The sequence below is a fragment of the Anomaloglossus baeobatrachus genome, chromosome 12 (assembly GCF_048569485.1).
Source record: "Anomaloglossus baeobatrachus isolate aAnoBae1 chromosome 12, aAnoBae1.hap1, whole genome shotgun sequence".
NCBI lineage: Eukaryota > Metazoa > Chordata > Amphibia > Anura > Aromobatidae > Anomaloglossus > Anomaloglossus baeobatrachus.
In genome coordinates, this window is record NC_134364.1 from 61,615,057 (window position 1) to 61,633,409 (window position 18,353).

At 52.4% G+C, this 18,353-nt stretch overlaps 1 protein-coding gene and 1 long non-coding RNA gene across 2 annotated transcripts in view; one reads left to right on the plus strand and one right to left on the minus strand.

Annotated features, from left to right (window-relative positions):
* Nucleotides 1-16,489, plus strand: part of LOC142257746 (uncharacterized) — a 122,055-nt gene extending 105,566 nt beyond the window's left edge. The window contains exon 3 of the long non-coding RNA XR_012727649.1: nucleotides 16,133-16,489. This is a non-coding gene — a long non-coding RNA (uncharacterized LOC142257746). The remainder of the gene's footprint in view (nucleotides 1-16,132) is intronic.
* ASPG (asparaginase) overlaps nucleotides 1-18,353 on the minus strand; it is an 86,250-nt gene that overhangs the window by 5,080 nt on the left and 62,817 nt on the right. The window contains exons 13-15 of the mRNA XM_075329918.1: nucleotides 14,799-14,885; nucleotides 12,867-12,966; nucleotides 12,426-12,482 (exon numbers count right to left, since the gene is read on the minus strand). Of these exons, the coding sequence (XP_075186033.1) occupies nucleotides 12,426-12,482; nucleotides 12,867-12,966; nucleotides 14,799-14,885 (244 nt within the window). The remainder of the gene's footprint in view (nucleotides 1-12,425; nucleotides 12,483-12,866; nucleotides 12,967-14,798; nucleotides 14,886-18,353) is intronic.

Consider the following 18,353-nt stretch of genomic DNA (forward strand, 5'->3'; position numbering starts at 1 on the left):
AGGCATCGGAAATTGCCGACCTAATCCAACGAGCTAGGGTCGGCTTAGAAGCCGAGAGGCCCTTACGCCGACCTGTGGGCAGCACAAAAAGAGAGGTGCACCGCCTAAGAACAGCGGTGCGAGACACATAGATCCAGAGCACCCGCACCAGATCCAGAGTATGCAACGCTTTTTCAAAGCGATGAACAGGAGCCGGACAAAAAGGAAGGCAAGGAAATGTCCTGGTTAAGGTGGAAAGGAGAAACCACCTTAGGGAGAAAGTCCGGAGTTGGACGGAGAACCACCTTGTCTTGATGAAAAACCAAAAAAGGTGACTCCGAAGAGAGCGCAGCCAAATCAGAGACTCTCCTGAGGGAAGTTATGGCCACTAGAAAGACCACTTTCTGTGAAAGACGAGACAAAGAAACCTCCCTAAGAGGCTCAAAGGGGGGTTTCTGCCAAGCCGTGAGGACCAGATTAAGGTCCCAGGGATCCAGAGGCCGCCGGTAAGGCGGAATGATGTGAGATGCGCCCTGCATGAAGGTGCGCACCTGAGCCAGCCGGGCGATACGCCGCTGGAACAACACTGACAGAGCAGGGACCTGTCCCTTGAGGGAATTGAGGGATAGTCCTAGCTGCAGACCGGACTGTAGAAAGGACAGGAGGGTTGGCAAGGAAAAAGGCCAAGGAGCATGGCCGGAAAAGCGACACCAGGACAGGAAAATTCTCCAGGTCCTGTGATATATTTTGGCCGAGGAAGACTTCCGAGCCCGAGTCATAGTGGAGATGACTTCAGGAGGGATACCAGAAGTCGTCAAGATCCAGGACTCAAGAGCCACGCCGTCAATCTGAGAGCCGCAGAATTCTGGCGGAAAGAAGGGAATTTTGTTTACTTACCGTAAATTCCTTTTCTTCTAGCTCCAATTGGGAGACCCAGACAATTGGGTGTATAGCTACTGCCTCCGGAGGCCGCACAAAGTACTACACTTAAAAGTGTAAGGCCCCTCCCCTTCTGGCTATACACCCCCCCGTGGGAGCACGGGTCCCTCAGTTTTAGTGCAAAAGCAAGAAGGAGGAAAGCCAATAACTGTTTCAAAAACAAATTCAATCCGATAAACAATATCGGAGAACGTAACTTATCAACATGAACAACATGTGCACCCGAAAAACAAATACCCTAAGAAAAAACAGGGCGGGTGCTGGGTCTCCCAATTGGAGCTAGAAGAAAAGGAATTTACGGTAAGTAAACAAAATTCCCTTCTTTTTCGCTCCTAATTGGGAGACCCAGACAATTGGGACGTCCAAAAGCAGTCCCTGGGTGGGTAAAAGAATACCTCGTGATCGGGCTGTCAGGCAGCCCTTTCTTACAGGTGGGCCACCGCCGCCTGCAGGACTTGTCTACCTAGGCTGGCATCCGCCGAAGCGTAGGTATGCACCTGATAATGCTTGGTAAAAGTGTGCAGACTCGACCAGGTAGCCGCCTGGCACACCTGCTGAGCCGTAGCCTGATGCCGTAATGCCCAGGACGCACCCACGGCTCTGGTAGAATGGGCCTTCAGTCCAGAAGGAGTCGGAAGCCCAGCAGAACGGTAGGCGTGAAGAATTGGTTCCTTGATCCACCGCGCAAGGGTGGATTTGGAAGCTTGCGACCCTTTATGCTGACCAGCGACCAGGATAAAGAGTGCATCCGAACGGCGCAGAGGCGCCGTGCGGGAAATGTAGATCCTGAGTGCTCTCACCAGGTCCAACAGATGCAAACCCTTTTCAAATTGGTGAACTGGATGCGGACACAAAGATGGTAAAGTGATATCCTGATTGAGATGAAAGGAAGATACCACCTTGGGAAGAAACTCTGGAATTGGACGCAGTACTACCTTGTCTTGGTGAAACACCAGGAAGGGAGATTTGCAAGATAACGCCGCCAGCTCTGACACTCTCCGAAGAGACGTGACCGCCACTAGAAAGGCCACTTTCTGTGAAAGCCGAGAAAAGGAAATCTCCTTCATAGGCTCGAAAGGTGGCTTCTGGAGAGCAATTAGAACCTTGTTCAGATCCCAGGGTTCCAATGGCCGCTTGTAAGGGGGAACGATATGACAAACCCCTTGCAGGAACGTGCGTACCTTAGGAAGTCGCGGCAGGCGCTTCTGAAAGAATACGGATAGCGCAGAGACTTGTCCTTTAAGGGAGCTAAGCGACAAACCTTTTTCCAACCCAGACTGCAGGAAGGAAAGAAAAATAGGCAATGCAAATGGCCAGGGAGAAACTCCCTGAGCAGAGCACCAAGATAAGAATATCTTCCACGTTCTGTGGTAGATCTTGGCGGAGGATGGTTTCCTAGCCTGTCTCATGGTGGCAACAACATCATGAGATAAACCTGAGGTCCCTAGGATCCAGGACTCAATGGCCACACAGTCAGGTTCAGGGCCGCAGAATTCAGATGGAAAAACGGCCCTTGAGACAGCAAGTCTGGACGGCCTGGTAGCGCCCACGGTTGTCCTACCGTGAGATGCCACAGATCCGGGTACCACGACCTCCTTGGCCAGTCTGGAGCGACGAGAATGGCGCAACGGCAGTCGGACCTGATTTTGCGGAGCACTCTGGGCAACAATGCCAGAGGTGGGAACACATAAGGTAGTCGGAACTGCGACCAATCCTGAACTAAGGCGTCTGCCGCCAGAGCTCGGTGATCGTGAGACCGTGCCATGAAAACCGGGACCTTGTTGTTGTGCCGTGACGCCATCAGGTCGACGTCCGGCAAACACTTCTCCCCACCCTGATAGGCTCGCATCTGTCGTGACCACCGCCCAGGATGGGGGTAGGAACGACTTTCCTTTTGACAATGAGGTGGGAAGAAGCCACCATCGGAGAGAGTCCTTGGCTGCCTGAGAGAGGGAGACATCCCTGTCGAGGGACGTCGACTTCCCATCCCATTGGCGGAGAATGTCCCATTGTAGAGGGCGCAGATGAAACTGCGCGAAAGGGACTGCTTCCATTGCTGCCACCATCTTCCCTAGGAAATGCATGAGGCGCCTCAAGGAGTGGGACTGGTTCTGCAGGAGAGATTGCACCCCTGTCTGCAGAGAGCACTACTTGTCCAGTGGAAGCTTCACTATCGCTGAGAGAGTATGAAACTCCATGCCAAGATATGTTAGTGATTGGGTCGGGGTTAGATTTGACTTTGAAAAGTTGATAATCCACCCGAAACTCTGGAGAGTCTTCAGTGCCACGTCCAGACTGTGTTGGCATGCCTCTTGAGAGGGTGCCTTTATAAGTAGATCGTCCAAATACGGGATCACGGAGTGACCCTGCGAGTGCAGGACAGCTACTACTGCTGCCATGACCTTGGTGAAGACCCGAGGGGCTGTTGCCAGCCCGAAAGGTAACGCTACGAACTGCAGGTGTTCGCTTTCTATAACAAAGCGTAGAAAACGCTGATGCTCTGGCGCAATCGGCACGTGAAGATAAGCATCTTTGATGTCTATTGATGCTAAGAAATCTCCTTGAGACATTGAGGCTATGACGGAGCGTAGAGATTCCATCCGGAACCTCCTGGTTTTTACGTGTTTGTTGAGCAACTTTAGATCCAGGACGGGCCGAAAGGACCCGTCCTTCTTTGGCACCACAAACAGATTGGAGTAAAAACCGTGACCTTGTTCCTGAAGAGGAACGGAAGTCACCACTCCTTCCGCCTTTAGAGCGGCCACCGCCTGCAGCAGAGCATCGGCTCGGTCGGGCGGTGGGGAAGTTCTGAAGAAACGAGTTGGAGGACGAGAGCTGAACTCTATCCTGTACCCGTGAGACAGAATGTCCCTCACCCAACGGTCTTTGACCTGTGACAGCCAAATGTCGCCAAAGCGGGAGAGCCTGCCACCGACCGAGGATGCGGAGAGAGGAGGCTGAAAGTCATGAGGAAGCCGTCTTGGTAACGGTTCTTCCTGCTGTCTTTTTTGGGCGTGACTGAGTCCGCCAAGAATCTGAGCCTCTCTGATCCTTTTGAGTCCTTTTGGACGAGGAGAATTGGGACCTGCCTGAGCCTCGAAAGGACCGAAAACCAGACTGACCCCTCCTTTGTTGGGGCTTGTTTTGTCTGTGTTGAGGTAAGGATGAGTCCTTACCCTTGGAGTGTTTAATGATTTCATCCAAACGCTCCCCAAACAATCGGTCACGAGAAAAAGGCAAACTGGTTAAGCACTTCTTGGAAGCAGAATCTGCCTTCCATTCTCTCAACCACAGGGCTCTGCGCAAAACCACGGAGTTGGCTGACGCCACCGCCGTACGGCTCGTAGAGTCCAGGACAGCATTAATCGCGTAAGACGCGAATGCAGACATTTGAGAGGTCAATGGTGCCACCTGCGGGGCAGATGTACGTGTGACCGAGTCGACTTGTATAAGCCCAGCTGAAATGGCTTGGAGTGCCCATACGGCTGCAAAAGCTGGCGCCAACGACGCTCCAATAGCTTCATAGATGGATTTCAGCCAGAGCTCCATCTGCCTGTCAGTGGCATCTTTAAGTGCCGCTCCATCTTCTACTGCACTAAAGATCTAGCTGCAAGCCTGGAGATTGGAGGGTCCACCTTGGGACACTGGGTCCAACCCTTGACCACGTCAGGGGGAAAAGGATAGCGTGTATCTTTAAGCCGTTTAGAAAACCGCTTCTCAGGATAAGCGTGGTGTTTCTGGATTGCATCTCTAAAGTCAGAGTGGTCCAGAAAAGTGCTTAATTTACGCTTGGGATATCTGAAATGGAATTTCTCCTGCTGTGAAGCTGCCTCCTCCGCAGGAGGAGCTGGCGGGGAAATATCTAACATCCTATTGATGGACGCTATAAGATCATTCACTATGGCGTCACCATCCGGTGTATCCAGATTGAGAGCGGTCCCAGGATCAGAATCTTGATCAGTTACATCCGCCTCATCACCCATAGATTCGTCCCGCTGGGATCCTGACCAGTGAGACGAAGTTGAGGGCCCCTCATAACGAGCCCGCTTAGGTTGTCTGGGACTGTTGTCTGAGTCAGAATCGTCACCCTGGGGTGCATGTGACACCCCCGGAGCTTGGAAGTGTTCCAGCTGAGGGGGACCAGGGAGCAATGATGCCACAGTGTCCATGGTCTGAGTTACTGGTCTAGACTGCAATGTTTCAAGAATCTTTGACATGGTCATAGACAATCTGTCAGCAAAAGCTGCAAACTCCGTTCCTGTCACCTGGACAGCATTCACAGGTGGTACACTCTGGGTCACGTCCAGCAGAGGCCCCGGCTGTGCAAGTTGCACAGGGGCCGAGCACTGCACACAATGGGGGTCAGTGGAACCTGCCGGTAGAGCAGCCCCACATGCGGTACAGGCAGCATATAATGTCTGTGCCTTGGCACCCTTGCGTTTTGCGGACGACATGCTGTTGCCTCCTTGTAATCTAGGAGGGTATATAGCCGAGAATCACCAGCGACCGTACAGTACAAAGTATTTGCAAACACAAAATACTCAGTATACAAACGGCACAAGTGGGGGTGAGCCCTTGAGGGCTGCTTACCGCCCGCTGAACAGCGGGTATGAGGCCGTAGAATCCCGTGTCTGGGTCTCCCCGTCTCCCCTCTGCAGCTCAGCGTGCAGGCAGGAATGGCTGCCGGCGTTCTGTGAAGAGGGGCGGACCGTGGGCGTGCCACAGACAAAGTGCGGGAAACTGCGTCCTACTGTGCCTGGTGTGAGGGCTGGAGTATGTAAAAAAGACTCCAGCCCTCAGCGCTGATGCTCTGTACAGCGTCCCGCCCTCCTCCTGACTGGCAGGTGCGGAGGCGGGAACGAACGAACTAGGCCGCAAAAGCCGGGGACTGTAGTAATAAGCGCGGCCGTGATATATGCACGGTCAGCGCGGAAGTCCCCGGCGCACCACAAGTCCCAGCCGCGTCGCAGTCCCAGCGGCCGGCGCGACCGTTCTCCCTGAGTCTACCCACTCAGCTAAGCTGAAGTGAGGAAATGGCACAAGCGCAGCAGCGCTGTTGTCCCCGGCGCACTAACACACCCAGCAATGCTGCGGTGTGCGCGCGTATGCACGGGGACACAGAGTACCTTGACGGAGAAGGGCCATGTCCCTGACGATACTCAGCTCCATATCCAGCGGCTTCTCCAGGGGCTGCGGATGGAGCACGGTCTCAGTGCCTGGAGACCGGTAAAATCCCACTTCGCCCAGAGCCCTGATGGGGAAGGAATCAGCATGTGGGCTCCAGCCTCCGTACCCGCAATGGGTACCTCAACCTTAACAAGCACCACCGACAGAAAGTGGGGTGAGAAGGGAGCATGCTGGGGGCCCTGTATGGGCCCTCTTTTCTTCCATCCGACATAGTCAGCAGCTGCTGCTGACCAATCTGTGGAGCTGTGCGTGCGTGTCTGACCTCCTTCGCACAAAGCAAAAACTGAGGGACCCGTGCTCCCACGGGGGGGTGTATAGCCAGAAGGGGAGGGGCCTTACACTTTTAAGTGTAGTACTTTGTGCGGCCTCCGGAGGCAGTAGCTATACACCCAATTGTCTGGGTCTCCCAATTAGGAGCGAAAAAGAAAACGGACCTTGTGAGAGAAGGTCTGGACGGTCCGGGAGATGCCACGGCACCTCTACGGACAGATGGAGCAGGTCTGGGTACCAAGCTCGCCTGGGCCAGTCTGGAGCAATGAGGATGACCCAACGGCCCTCCATTCTGATCTTGCGCAGGACTCTGGGCAAGAGAGCTAGAGGGGGAAACACGTAAGACAGACGAAACTGGGACCAATCTTGAACCAGCGCGTCCGCTGCAAAGGCTAAGAGAGCTAGAAGCACAGCTCTGATTTCCAGCACATTGATCGAGAGGGCTGATTCGGACGGAGTCCAAGTGCCCTGCGCTCTGTGGTGGAGGTATACTGCTCCCCAGCCGGATAGACTGGCATCCGTGGTGAGGATCACCCAGGACGGGGCCAGGAAGGAGCGTCCCTGAGACAGAGAGAGGGGCCGAAGCCACCACTGAAGGGAGCCCCTGGTCTGTGGCGACAGAGCCACTAACCTGTGCAAGGAGGAAGTCCGCTTGTCCCAACAGCGGAGAATGTCCAGCTGCAGAGGACGCAGATTGAACTGGGCAAAGGGAACCGCTTCCATTGACGCCACCATCTGACCCAGCACCTGCATTAGGTGCCTGATGGAATGACGGCGGGGCCTCAGCAAAGAGCGCACCGCCAGATGGAGGGACTGCTGTTTGACTAAGGGCAGCTTCACAAGTGCCGGCAGAGTCTCGAATTGCATCCCTAGGTACGTGAGCTTCTGGGTCGGAGTCAGAGTGGACTTGGGCAGATTGACAAGCCACCCGAATTGGACTAGAGTGGCAAGAGTGAGCGAGACACTCCGCTGACAGTCTGCACTGGATGAAGCCTTGACTAGAAGGTCGTCCAGGTAAGGAATCAATGCCAACCCCTGGAGGTGCAGAACCGCAACCACTGCTGCCATGACCTTGGTGAATACTCGAGGGGCCGTGGTTAACTCGAAGGGGAGAGCCACGAATTGGAAATTTTCCTTTCCGATTGCAAAACGTAGCCAACGCTGGTGTGAAACTGTAATTGGCACATGCAGATAGGCATCTCTGATGTCGATGGATGCTAGGAAATCTCCTTGGGTCATTGAGGCAATGACTGATCGCAGAGACTCCATGCGAAAATGCCGCACCTGAACATGCTTGTTGAGAAGCTTGAGATGCAGGATGGGCCGGAAGGAACCGTCCTTTTTGGGGACTAGGAAGAGATTTGAGTAGAAACCTCTGAACCGTTCCCGGGCGGGAACCGGTACAATTACTCCGTTCGCCTGCAAGGATGCCACGGCCTGAGAGAAGAAGGCGGCGGCCTTGGAGCAGGGGGGAGTTGACAGAAAAAATCTGTTTGGCGGGCTGGAAGAGAATTCTATCCTGTAGCCGTGGGAGATGATATCCCGCACCCACTGATCGGAGACGTGTTGAAACCACACGTCGCCAAAGTGGGAGAGCCTGCCACCGACCAAGGACGTTGCTGGCGCGGCCAGATAGTCAAGAGGAGGCTGCCTTAGTGGCAGAAGCTCCTGCGGTCTTCTGAGGACGCGGCTTCGTGCGCCAGTTGGGTTCTTGGTCTTTGGCTGAGTTAGTGGACGAGGCCGAGGGCTTAGAGGACGACCAGTTGGAGGAACGAAAGAAACGAAACCTCGACTGGTTCCTGCCCTGGACAGGTTTCCTGGTTTTAGTTTGTGGCAAGGAAGTACTCTTCCCGCCAGTAGCTTCCTTAATTTCATCCAGTTGTTCACCGAACAGCCTGGACCCAGCAAATGGGAACCCAGCAAGGTACTTCTTTGAAGAAGCGTCTGCCTTCCACTCTCGAAGCCACAAGATCCTGCGGATAGCGAGGGAATTAGCCGAAGCCACCGCAGTGCGGTGAGAAGCCTCCAGCATGGCAGACATGGCATAGGATGAAAAGGCTGAAGCCTGGGAAGTTAAGGCAACCATTTCGGGCATAGAGTCCCTGGTGAGGGAATGCATCTCCTCTAGAGAAGCAGAGATGGCTTTGAGAGCCCACACTGCTGCAAAAGATGGGGAGAACGAGGCCCCTGCCGCCTCATATACAGATTTGGCCAGAAGGTCAACCTGGCGGTCAGTGGAATCCTTAAGTGAGGTGCCATCAGCCACTGATACAACTGTCCGGGCTGAGAGTCTAGACACCGGAGGGTCTACCTTTGGTGAATGAGCCCACTCCTTGACCACCTCTGGTGGAAAGGGAAAACGGTCATCAGAACCACGCTTTGGGAAGCGTTTGTCAGGACAGGCCCTAGGCTTGGTCACAGTGGCCTGAAAACTGGAGTGGTTAAAGAACACACTCCTTGTCCTCTTAGGCAAGGTAAACTGGTGCTTTTCTGCCAGAGAGGGTTGCTCCTCTGATACTGGCGGATTGAGGTCCAGTACAGAATTAATGGACGCAATCAAATCACTAACATCTGCGTCACCTTCGGACAGATCAATGGGGCACATGGAGGTAGCGTCCGAGCCCCCAGTAAAGGCATCCTCCTCGTCCTGCGAGTCAACTCGTGAATCAGAGCCGCGGGACGAGGAAGGAGAGGGGACCCTGCGTCTCCTTTTAGGAGGACGGGGTCTGGGACCAGATGAAGAATTCTCTGTGAGCTCTGCTGAGCGAGCCGTAGCAGCAGAAGCGCCCTGAGAAGGGGGCTGATGCATGCTCAGCAGAGTCCGGGACAACTGTCCCATGGAGTCGGCAAAAGACTGGGAGATAGACTTAGAGAAGGATTCTACCCAAGCCGGGGGTTCAGCCACCCGAGCCGGAGCAGCCGGAGGAACCACTGGGGATGAGACTCCAGGCTGAGGCACCACCATGTTAGAGCAGGCATCACAATGTGGATATGTGCTCGGTTCAGGCAGTACAAGCTTACATGCAGTGCATATTGAGTACAGCCTTGCAGCCTTGCTCCTCGTGTGAGACATGCTGCTGAAGTGGGGGCTCTGAGCCAGAATGACCCCCAGAGTGTATATAAGCAGGTCCACAACCTGAGGTTGTGGCTTACCAGACCGTTTGTGTGCCCTCCAGATCCCACAGCCCGGACCCCCAGAGAGATGCTGCAGCCAGCGCCGATCGCTGTGAGAACGCTGATAAAATGGCGCCGGAGCGAGGAGAGGGGGCGGGGCCTACTCTAAGAGCGGGATCCGGAGGGCCAAGGAGATATACAGGGGAGGGAATATTTCCTCAGAGAGGAGTGTCCCTCCCCTGTGCCGAACGGCCGCTGGGCGGAGCCGCACTGTCCCTCTGCATGATTGACATGCAGGGGCAGTGAAATCGAAACTAGGCCTCAGGCGAAGCCGGGGCCTAAATTTAACGATGCGGCCGGCGTGCAGGCACCATCGGCGCGGTTCTCAGGTGAAAACCAGAGAACCGGCCGGAAATGTCAGAATAGATACACAGCCCACTCTCCCCAACAATAAAGTACAAGGGACCCCCCGACAATAACGTCTCAGATACTTAGCTTGTGAGACGCAGGGCCAGGTCCCTGAGGGATGAGTGCTCCGTCCGGCAGGATCCTGAAGGGCTGCGGATGGAGACCGGTCTCCTGCAAGGCAGGGAGAACCGTGCTGGCTCCCATTTCAAGCCAGAGCCCGAGGGATGGTGAAGGAGCGCGGCATGTAAGGCTCCAGCCCTGAAATCAACCTTAACAACACCGCCGACACAGTGGGGTGAGAAGGGACATGCCGGGAGTCCAGGCTTGGACCCGCTTTTCTGAAAAACTCTTTCCAAAAATCAAAAATCAGATGAGAATGCATGGGTGGATGTGTGCCTCCTGAACACAAAGCATTGAACTGGCTATATTTGGTTATCCAGGGGGTGTATATGCTCAGAGGGAGGAGCTACACTTTTTAGTGTAGTACTTTGTGTCCTCTGGAGGCAGAAGCTCAATGCCTGGGTCTCCCATAGGAACGATAAAGAAAAATGACGTAGCGCCCCGCGGTATTTTTGATTCTCAGCGCAGTTAAAGCAGACAGCTAAGGGTTGCCACCCCCATCTGCCTAGCGTTACCTTGACTGGCAAATACAGGGAAGCCCATTAATTTTTTTTATTAAAAAAATAGTTAAAAAAAAAATGACGTGGGGTCACCCCATTTTTGATAGCCAGCTAGGGTAAAGCAGATGGCTGTAGCCTGAAAACCACAGCTGGCAGCTTTACCGTGGTTGGTGATCCAATGTGGAGGTCACCCCAGGCTCTTTTTTATAGTTATTTTATAAATAATAATAATTACAAAAAAAAAAAAAAGGAAGGTCCCCCCCCAAATTGGATCACCAGCCAAGGTAAAGCAGACAGATGTGGTCTGGTATTCTTAGGGTGGGAAGGTCCATAGTTATTGGCCCTTCACAGCCTAAAAATAACAGGCCGCAGCCGCCCCAGAAGTGGCGCATCCATTAGATGCGCCAATCCTGGTGCTTTGCCCCAACTCATCCCATTGCCCTGGTGCGGTGGCAAACAGAGTAATATATGGGGTTAATACTAGATGTGTAATGTCACCTGGCATCAAGCCCTGGGTTTAGTGATGTCACGCGTCTATCAGATACCCGACATCACCAACCCAGTCAGTAATAATAAAAAAAAAAAATTGACAAAACACATTTTTATTTGAAAAAACACTCCCCAAAACATTCCCTCTTTCACCAATTTATTAGAAAGAAAAACAAATCCAGGTCTGGTGTAATCCAAGGGGTTCCCATGATGATTCATACCATAGTCAATGTCCCAGTCAATGAAGAACAGAATGCTCCATATTGGCTGGGAGAGCAATGCAGTGACCTGAGCCAACATCAATAGGTCAGCCCAGGTCACTGCAGGGCATGACAAGTGCTGCTGTCAGGAGCGAGGAACATTACCTGCGGTGATCGCTGCACTCCTGATAGAGTTGTCACAGAGTTCAATGACCGTCGCCTTCACAACCAAGTATCGCGGGAGCCCGTGACGTCACCGCTAGTGACAGTCTCGGGTCGGCTGCGAGAAGAGATGTGACAAGCAGCGGCCATGGAGGACAGTGACAGCGCTGACGTTGGGAGGGCAGGACTTCATCACCGCAGGTAAGAACGAACAGATGATCTCCCGGCGGCCGGCTAATGAGAGCGATTAGCTGATCATTCACATGGAGCTGGCCGCCGAGAATGTGTGCGGGCAGCGGAGTGCGAGGTAGGTGGAGCCGAGCGAAGCCATGTGTGCGGGCAGCGGAGTGCGAGGTGGGTGGAGCCGAGCGGGGCCATGTGTGCAGGCAGCGGAGTGCGAGGTGGGTGGAGCCAGCCGAGCGGGCCTATGTGTGCGTGCAGCGGAGTGTGGGGTGGGTGGAGCCAAGCGGGGTCATGTGGCACTGAGGACGTCAGTGTCGGGGACTGCATGGCTGGGGACAGGTGTGTGTGTGTGTGTGTGTGTGTGTGTGTGTGTGCGCGCGCGCTCTCTGAGTGCCGGAGCCGAGCAGGGAAGTGTCGGCTCCCTGCACACGTAGCCAGGGTAAACATCGGGTTACTAACCAAAGCGCTTTGCTTGGATACCTGATATTTACCTTGGTTACCAGCTTACAGCAGGCTGCCAGCGATGGCTCCCTGCACACATAGCTGTAAAAAGTCACGCTTTTGGTGATCGAACCATTCTCAAACGTTACTCGAACTGTCGAGCTTTTAGCAAAAACCTCGAGTTCAATCTCGAGCACCCCCCAAAATCACTCGAGCATGAAATTGGCGAACCTCGAACATCGCTCATCTCTAATAAGCGGTGCCACATAGGACCCTAACGGCTTATCTCTTCCAGCAGTAGTCTGCACTTTCTTTTCTCCCACGCCAGCCACTGATTGCACACAGATTTCCCTTAGCTGCTGAAGAACCTCTTATTTAGCACTGAGGTTAGCCCGGCCACAATCAATGCAATGTAGTTAACCCAACATCTCACCTGTCCTCTTTTTTGATGAAAAAACTCCAGGACCTCCTCATTTCCCACCGCTTCTGCCTGGAAGGAAAATTACAGGTGAGAGCAGCCGATGCCAGCAAGGACGACACATGATTATTGCCTGGTCCCGACATCCTCGGCATTATACAGCCCGGCCTTGCGTGACTGTAAAAACCTCATGCACATAATGTGAAGGAAACCTAAATGGACAATTGCTGCTGACGGGACATCCTCCACCCGTCAATATCTGCGGTGGATATCCTCATGGACTGCAGCCTGAAGTCTGTGAGAGTTTGCAAGACGGGCATTTTGGCGCTTGCAGATGCTGCTGTATACATCAATCTGCACATTACGCAGTCACTGCAGCTTGCACCTGTTCACACTGCTTTTATTCTGTTGGAGGGGGTAGTCCGTTTCTTGTGGATGGAAGTATTAGTGACTTACAACTTGATACGCGGTCTGCCCATCATAACCAGCTTGGTCCATGTCCGCTCCCGCCAGCTCCCAGGCTGTTAACCCATCAACATCGCCGCTGGCCGCCAGGCTGGGGAACAAGCGCAGAGAAGAGCGGGTGCATTACAATATGGCCACTGAGCAAAATTTCAGCTTTTCTCTCAAACTTTTACCAAAGTTTATAGCAACAAATACCGGAGGAGAAATAAGTGGAAACGTCGCAGCGGGGGCCAGCGGGGCCACACTGGAAAAGGTTCTCTCTGAAGGGTTAAACATTGGAAGACGCTTCGGCCGTATCTACTACTGCTGCTCTGCGTTACAATGTGTCACCTCATGTCTCTCCGCCTACCTCGAAACTACAACTCCCAACATGTCCGGACAGCGCACGGCTTCCCAACCCTACAAATTGTATCCTACACCTGTAAGAAATGGTTTTGTAGGATGTGAGACAAGATCTAGGGGTCACTCCAAACCTCTCACTATTTCACATGTAGCTTCATAGCTTGTCCCTATGATAACACTTCTTGCTCTGGGGCTTAGAAGAAGGAGCTCGCACATATAGAGATGGCAGCAGTTTCTTATCTTCCGTGGAGAGTGGCCGAGCTTCCACCTAGATCTCAGCCCATTAGGCTATTCCAGAGGTTTGTGCAGTTTTCCCACGATGGCGACAACTGTGTGACTGCAGGGTAAGAGCGTCGCGGCACTGCCATAAAGCGAGAGGTACACGCTATATTCCGATTACAATACTGGCAGGACGGCAGCTATAAGGGGCTGGGGGCCAATGTTGTTCAGCTCTTTGCCGATTTCTACCCCCCATATATATATTTTGTTAGGATTGGCCAAACATGTGACTCGTTTGTGCACCTTTAGGATAATTAATTGCCCCCAATACTAAACTATAGGCCACAGCGTACACTGAACACATTTGCCTTCTTCCAAAGACAGCGCCACCCTTGTCCTCAGGTGGTGTCTGGTATTACAGCTCAGCTCTACTGAATCTATGGGGCTGGACAGCAAAACCAGACACTGGGAATAAAGCAGCCACGTTATTCCCAGACGGTAGCCTTTCATTCTGGTTACAGAATTACAGATTTTACTCCAAAGTGTTATTCTAATGTAAAAAAAAGCAAAATCAACCACATTAAAAGACATTTCTCAATGTTGTGACCCTGCCCGTTAAGGACAGACTATAGTCAGGTGATCTGCCGGCCGGACGCAGCACTGCACATACCGCGCTCGCACTTCTGTGAACACATTCCTTTCTTGCCAGGACATCAGACTGAGTAAACCAGTTCCTCAGGATGAGCGGAGTGTAAGGCGGGCATGTAGTGTGTACAGGAATGGCATGTGCGAGCCTCTCCCTCCAACACTGCCGAGCTCAGCGCTTCCCGAGTGACCCGGCCTGGAATGCACCGCAGCCTCCGCGAGGCCTCCACGCTGGCGGCCTCCAATACTGATGAGCACTCATAACCAGCAGCCGGACACTCAGATGGGCCTGACTTGAGTACACAAGTATAATGGAAGTCGATGAAGAACTAATATTTTTCTGGGAAATCTTCCTGAAAAATGCCTGCGTTCCCATTGCCTTCCATTATACTTGGGTACTCAAGTCAGGCCCATCCGAGCGTCTGACTGCTCATTATGAGTACCGGACTCCTGAGCATGGTAGTGCCCGCTCATCCTCTGCTCCATCAGCCTCCAAGGGATCAATGTGCTCACCCATCACAACAAAGCATTGGTGTCCATGTTGTGATGCCCCTCTGTTGTTATGCCTGGTAACGGTTATTTAAAAGGGTACTGCAATCATTAATCAGACATGTCAGGAGAGCTGAGGCATCCTCTATAATGCGGCTCTTTCCACTTTGGTATGTAATGGCACAATATGTTACGTTGTACTGCGCTGATACATCACTTCTATTTTACCTGCACAGTTCGGTGCCGCTGTGCTCCAGCTCCTCCCTGGAAAGGTGAGCGCCCGTCTGACGCAGCAGCTTGATCACCTCAATCTGTCTAGAAAAATAATAAAAAAAAATCCATTACTCTGCAGATTATTATTAGAAGCAATGAACATCATAAGCTTGTGGAAAAGGCTTAATAAAAAAGCAACAATTGATGGCTGCCAGTGTGCGGGGAATGCCTGTGTAAATGCGGCACCTGTCACCCCATATATCGTGTCAGCAGAAAGACGCAAGGCTGAGGGTGTAGTGATCAGCGGGCACTACCATGCTCAATACTCCTAACAAACAGGTTGGACACTTGGATGAGCACAACTAGAGCACACAAGTATAATCCAACCACCAGACCTGCTTGTAATAAGTACCGAGCACCTGAGCATGGTAGTGCCAGCTCATCACTAGTTACGAGTACCGAGCACCCGAGCATGGTAGTGCCCACTCATCACTAGTTACGAGTACCGAGCACCCAAGCATGGTAGTGCCCGCTCATCACTAGTTACGAATACTGAGCACCTGAGCATGGTAGTGCCCGCTCATCACTAGTTACGAGTACAGAGCACCCGAGCATGGTAGTGCCCGCTCATCACTAGTTACGAGTACTGAGCACCCGAGCATGGTAGTGCCCGCTCATCACTAGTTACAAGTACAGAGCACCCGAGCATGGTAGTGCCTGCTCATCACTAGTTACGAGTACCGAGCACCCGAGCATGGTAGTGCTCGCTCATCACTAGTTACGAGTACCAAGCACCCGAGCATGGTAGTGCCCGCTCATCACTAGTTACAAATACAGAGCACCTGAGCATGGTAGTGCCCGCTCATCACTAGTTACAAGTACAGAGCACCCGAGCATGGTAGTGCCCGCCCATCACTAGTTACCAGTACTGAGCACCTGAGCATGGTAGTGTCCGCTTATCACTAGTTACGAGTACTGAGCACCCGATCATGGTAGTGCCCGCTCATCACTAGTTACGAGTACCAAGCACCCGAGCATGGTAGTGCCCGCTCATCACTAGTTACGAGTACTGAGCACCTGAGCATGGTAGTGCCCGCTCATCACTGGTTACGAGTACTGAGCACCTGAGCATGGTAGTGCCCACTCATCACTAGTTACGAGTACTGAGCACCTGAGCATGGTAGTGCCCGCTCATCACTGGTTACGAGTACCAAACACCCGAGCATAGTAGTGCCCGCTCATCACTATGGTATGTGCTCCTCTTAGGCCACGTTCACATGACCGTGATTCTCCAGAACAGTCCCATAGAGTTCAATAAAACTAATCACACATCACTTTCTCTTTTACAGGTACAATCCGTTGGGAAGTGAGCGATGTTGGTGATTTCCAGGCTGCAGACTTTTGCCCGTAACGTGATGTCACCAACCCTGTACACATCACATGGCCTATTCTGACCTGCAAATGGATGAGAAGAGGACATGCGCCAAGTATGAGGATATGCTGCTCGTGTGTCTGCAGATACACAGGGCCATGTGAATGGGCCCCAATCCACATGATGCCAGATTGGCAGATATTTCGCAGTATTGGACCCTGATACCGGAGAGGCAGCTCCTCTATAATGCACTTTCTACACACAGTCCAGCTCATTTATGAAGTCTCGGTTCTGTACTATGTGCTCCACAAGTGAACAGTACATAGGTGCAATAAAGGGTTTTCCCCATTTGTGTTTCTTTGGCGTTTCAATCTGAGACTTATCAGAATTGTATCTTACATGATACGCACTAGCGTGTACAGATATTATTCACAAAGCTCTTATGTCCGATTCATCATTTGCGTTTTTTAAATTACTTTTTTTTTTTTATCTCGTGGCATTTGATGATGTTTTTTGCAAACAAAAATGGTGCACGAGGTACACAAATTTTGCACAAAGTTGCATGTTTTCTAAAATGTCAAAAATTGCTCAAAAATTCCAGATGTCCATAAAATTTCTGACAAATTTTTGAGGCAGTTTGAAAAGTCGCAAATAATGGGTCACAGGGGTAAACATCGGGAAACCCGAAACCACAGCCAAAAGGATTGTATTTAGTGTTTTTTTTCCCCTCTTCCTCCTAAGGTGGACATGCCCCTTCTTGCTGGTGCTCAGGTCCGGTCACAGTCCGGGTCCCCTGCAGGATACAGGTTCTGGGAGGAAAGTAAACAAGCGGTGCCTGCATTATATGATCCCACCCCAACAAGCCCGAGCAGGAGCGCCCAGCGCTGCGATCCTGTCCTGACACCTCAGCTTGGAATACTTAATGACGGCGGCGTGGTATCCTGCCTCTCTACAGGAGTGGTACTGATAACTTTCATGTAGAAATCTTCCAGAAGGACCCGAGGCGCTGGCCGGGTGTGGCACCGCAGGACGACTTTCTCACATTAGTAAAGTTCAACTCTTACACACAAAAATCAAGTTTAACCTTTCTGCTGCCAATGCAAAAATGAGCACACAGGACGGCGACCACAGGGAACCTGCAATATGTAAAGGGTTAACAGAAATGTGTATACTTAGGAAGGTCGCCAGAAAAGAAGCTGAAGAGATGGCGACCTGCTACTGGGATAATCTATAGAGTAACCCTGCAACAAGTGTGCAGCGCCTCCACAGGGAAAGTGAAGCATTACATTGTGCCGAAAGATCTCAATGGGACATCAGTGCATAATGATGACCGGGCACTACCACGCTCGGTTATTCAGTACTCGTAACTAGTGATGAGTGGGCACTACCATGCTCAGGTCCTCAGTACTAGTAACTAGTGATGAGCGGGCACTACCATGCTCAGGTGCTCAGTACTCGTATCTAGTGATGAGTGGGCACTACCATGCTCGGGTGCTCAGTACTCGTAACTAGTGATGAGTGGGCACTACCATGCTCGGGTGCTCTGTACTTGTAACTAGTGATGAGCGGGCACTACCATGCTCAGGTGCTCAGTACTCGTATCTAGTGATGAGTGGGCACTACCATGCTCGGGTGCTCAGTACTCGTAACTAGTGATGAGTGGGCACTACCATGCTCGGGTGCTCTGTACACGTAACTAGTGATGAGCGGGCACTACCATGCTCGGGTGCTCTGTACTTGTAACTAGTGATGAGCGGGCACTACCATGCTCGGGTGCTCAGTACTCGTAACTAGTGATGAGCCGGCACTACCATGCTCGGGTGCTCTGTACTCGTAACTAGTGATGAGCGGGCACTACCATGCTCAGGTCCTCAGTACTAGTAACTAGTGATGAGCGGGCACTACCATGCTCAGGTGCTCAGTACTCGTATCTAGTGATGAGTGGGCACTACCATGCTCGGGTGCTCAGTACTCGTAACTAGTGATGAGTGGGCACTACCATGCTCGGGTGCTCTGTACTTGTAACTAGTGATGAGCGGGCACTACCATGCTCGGGTGCTCAGTACTCGTAACTAGTGATGAGCGGGCACTACCATGCTCGGGTGCTCTGTACTCGTAACTAGTGATGAGTGGGCACTACCATGCTCGGGTGCTCTGTACTTGTAACTAGTGATGAGCGAGCACTACCATGCTCAGGT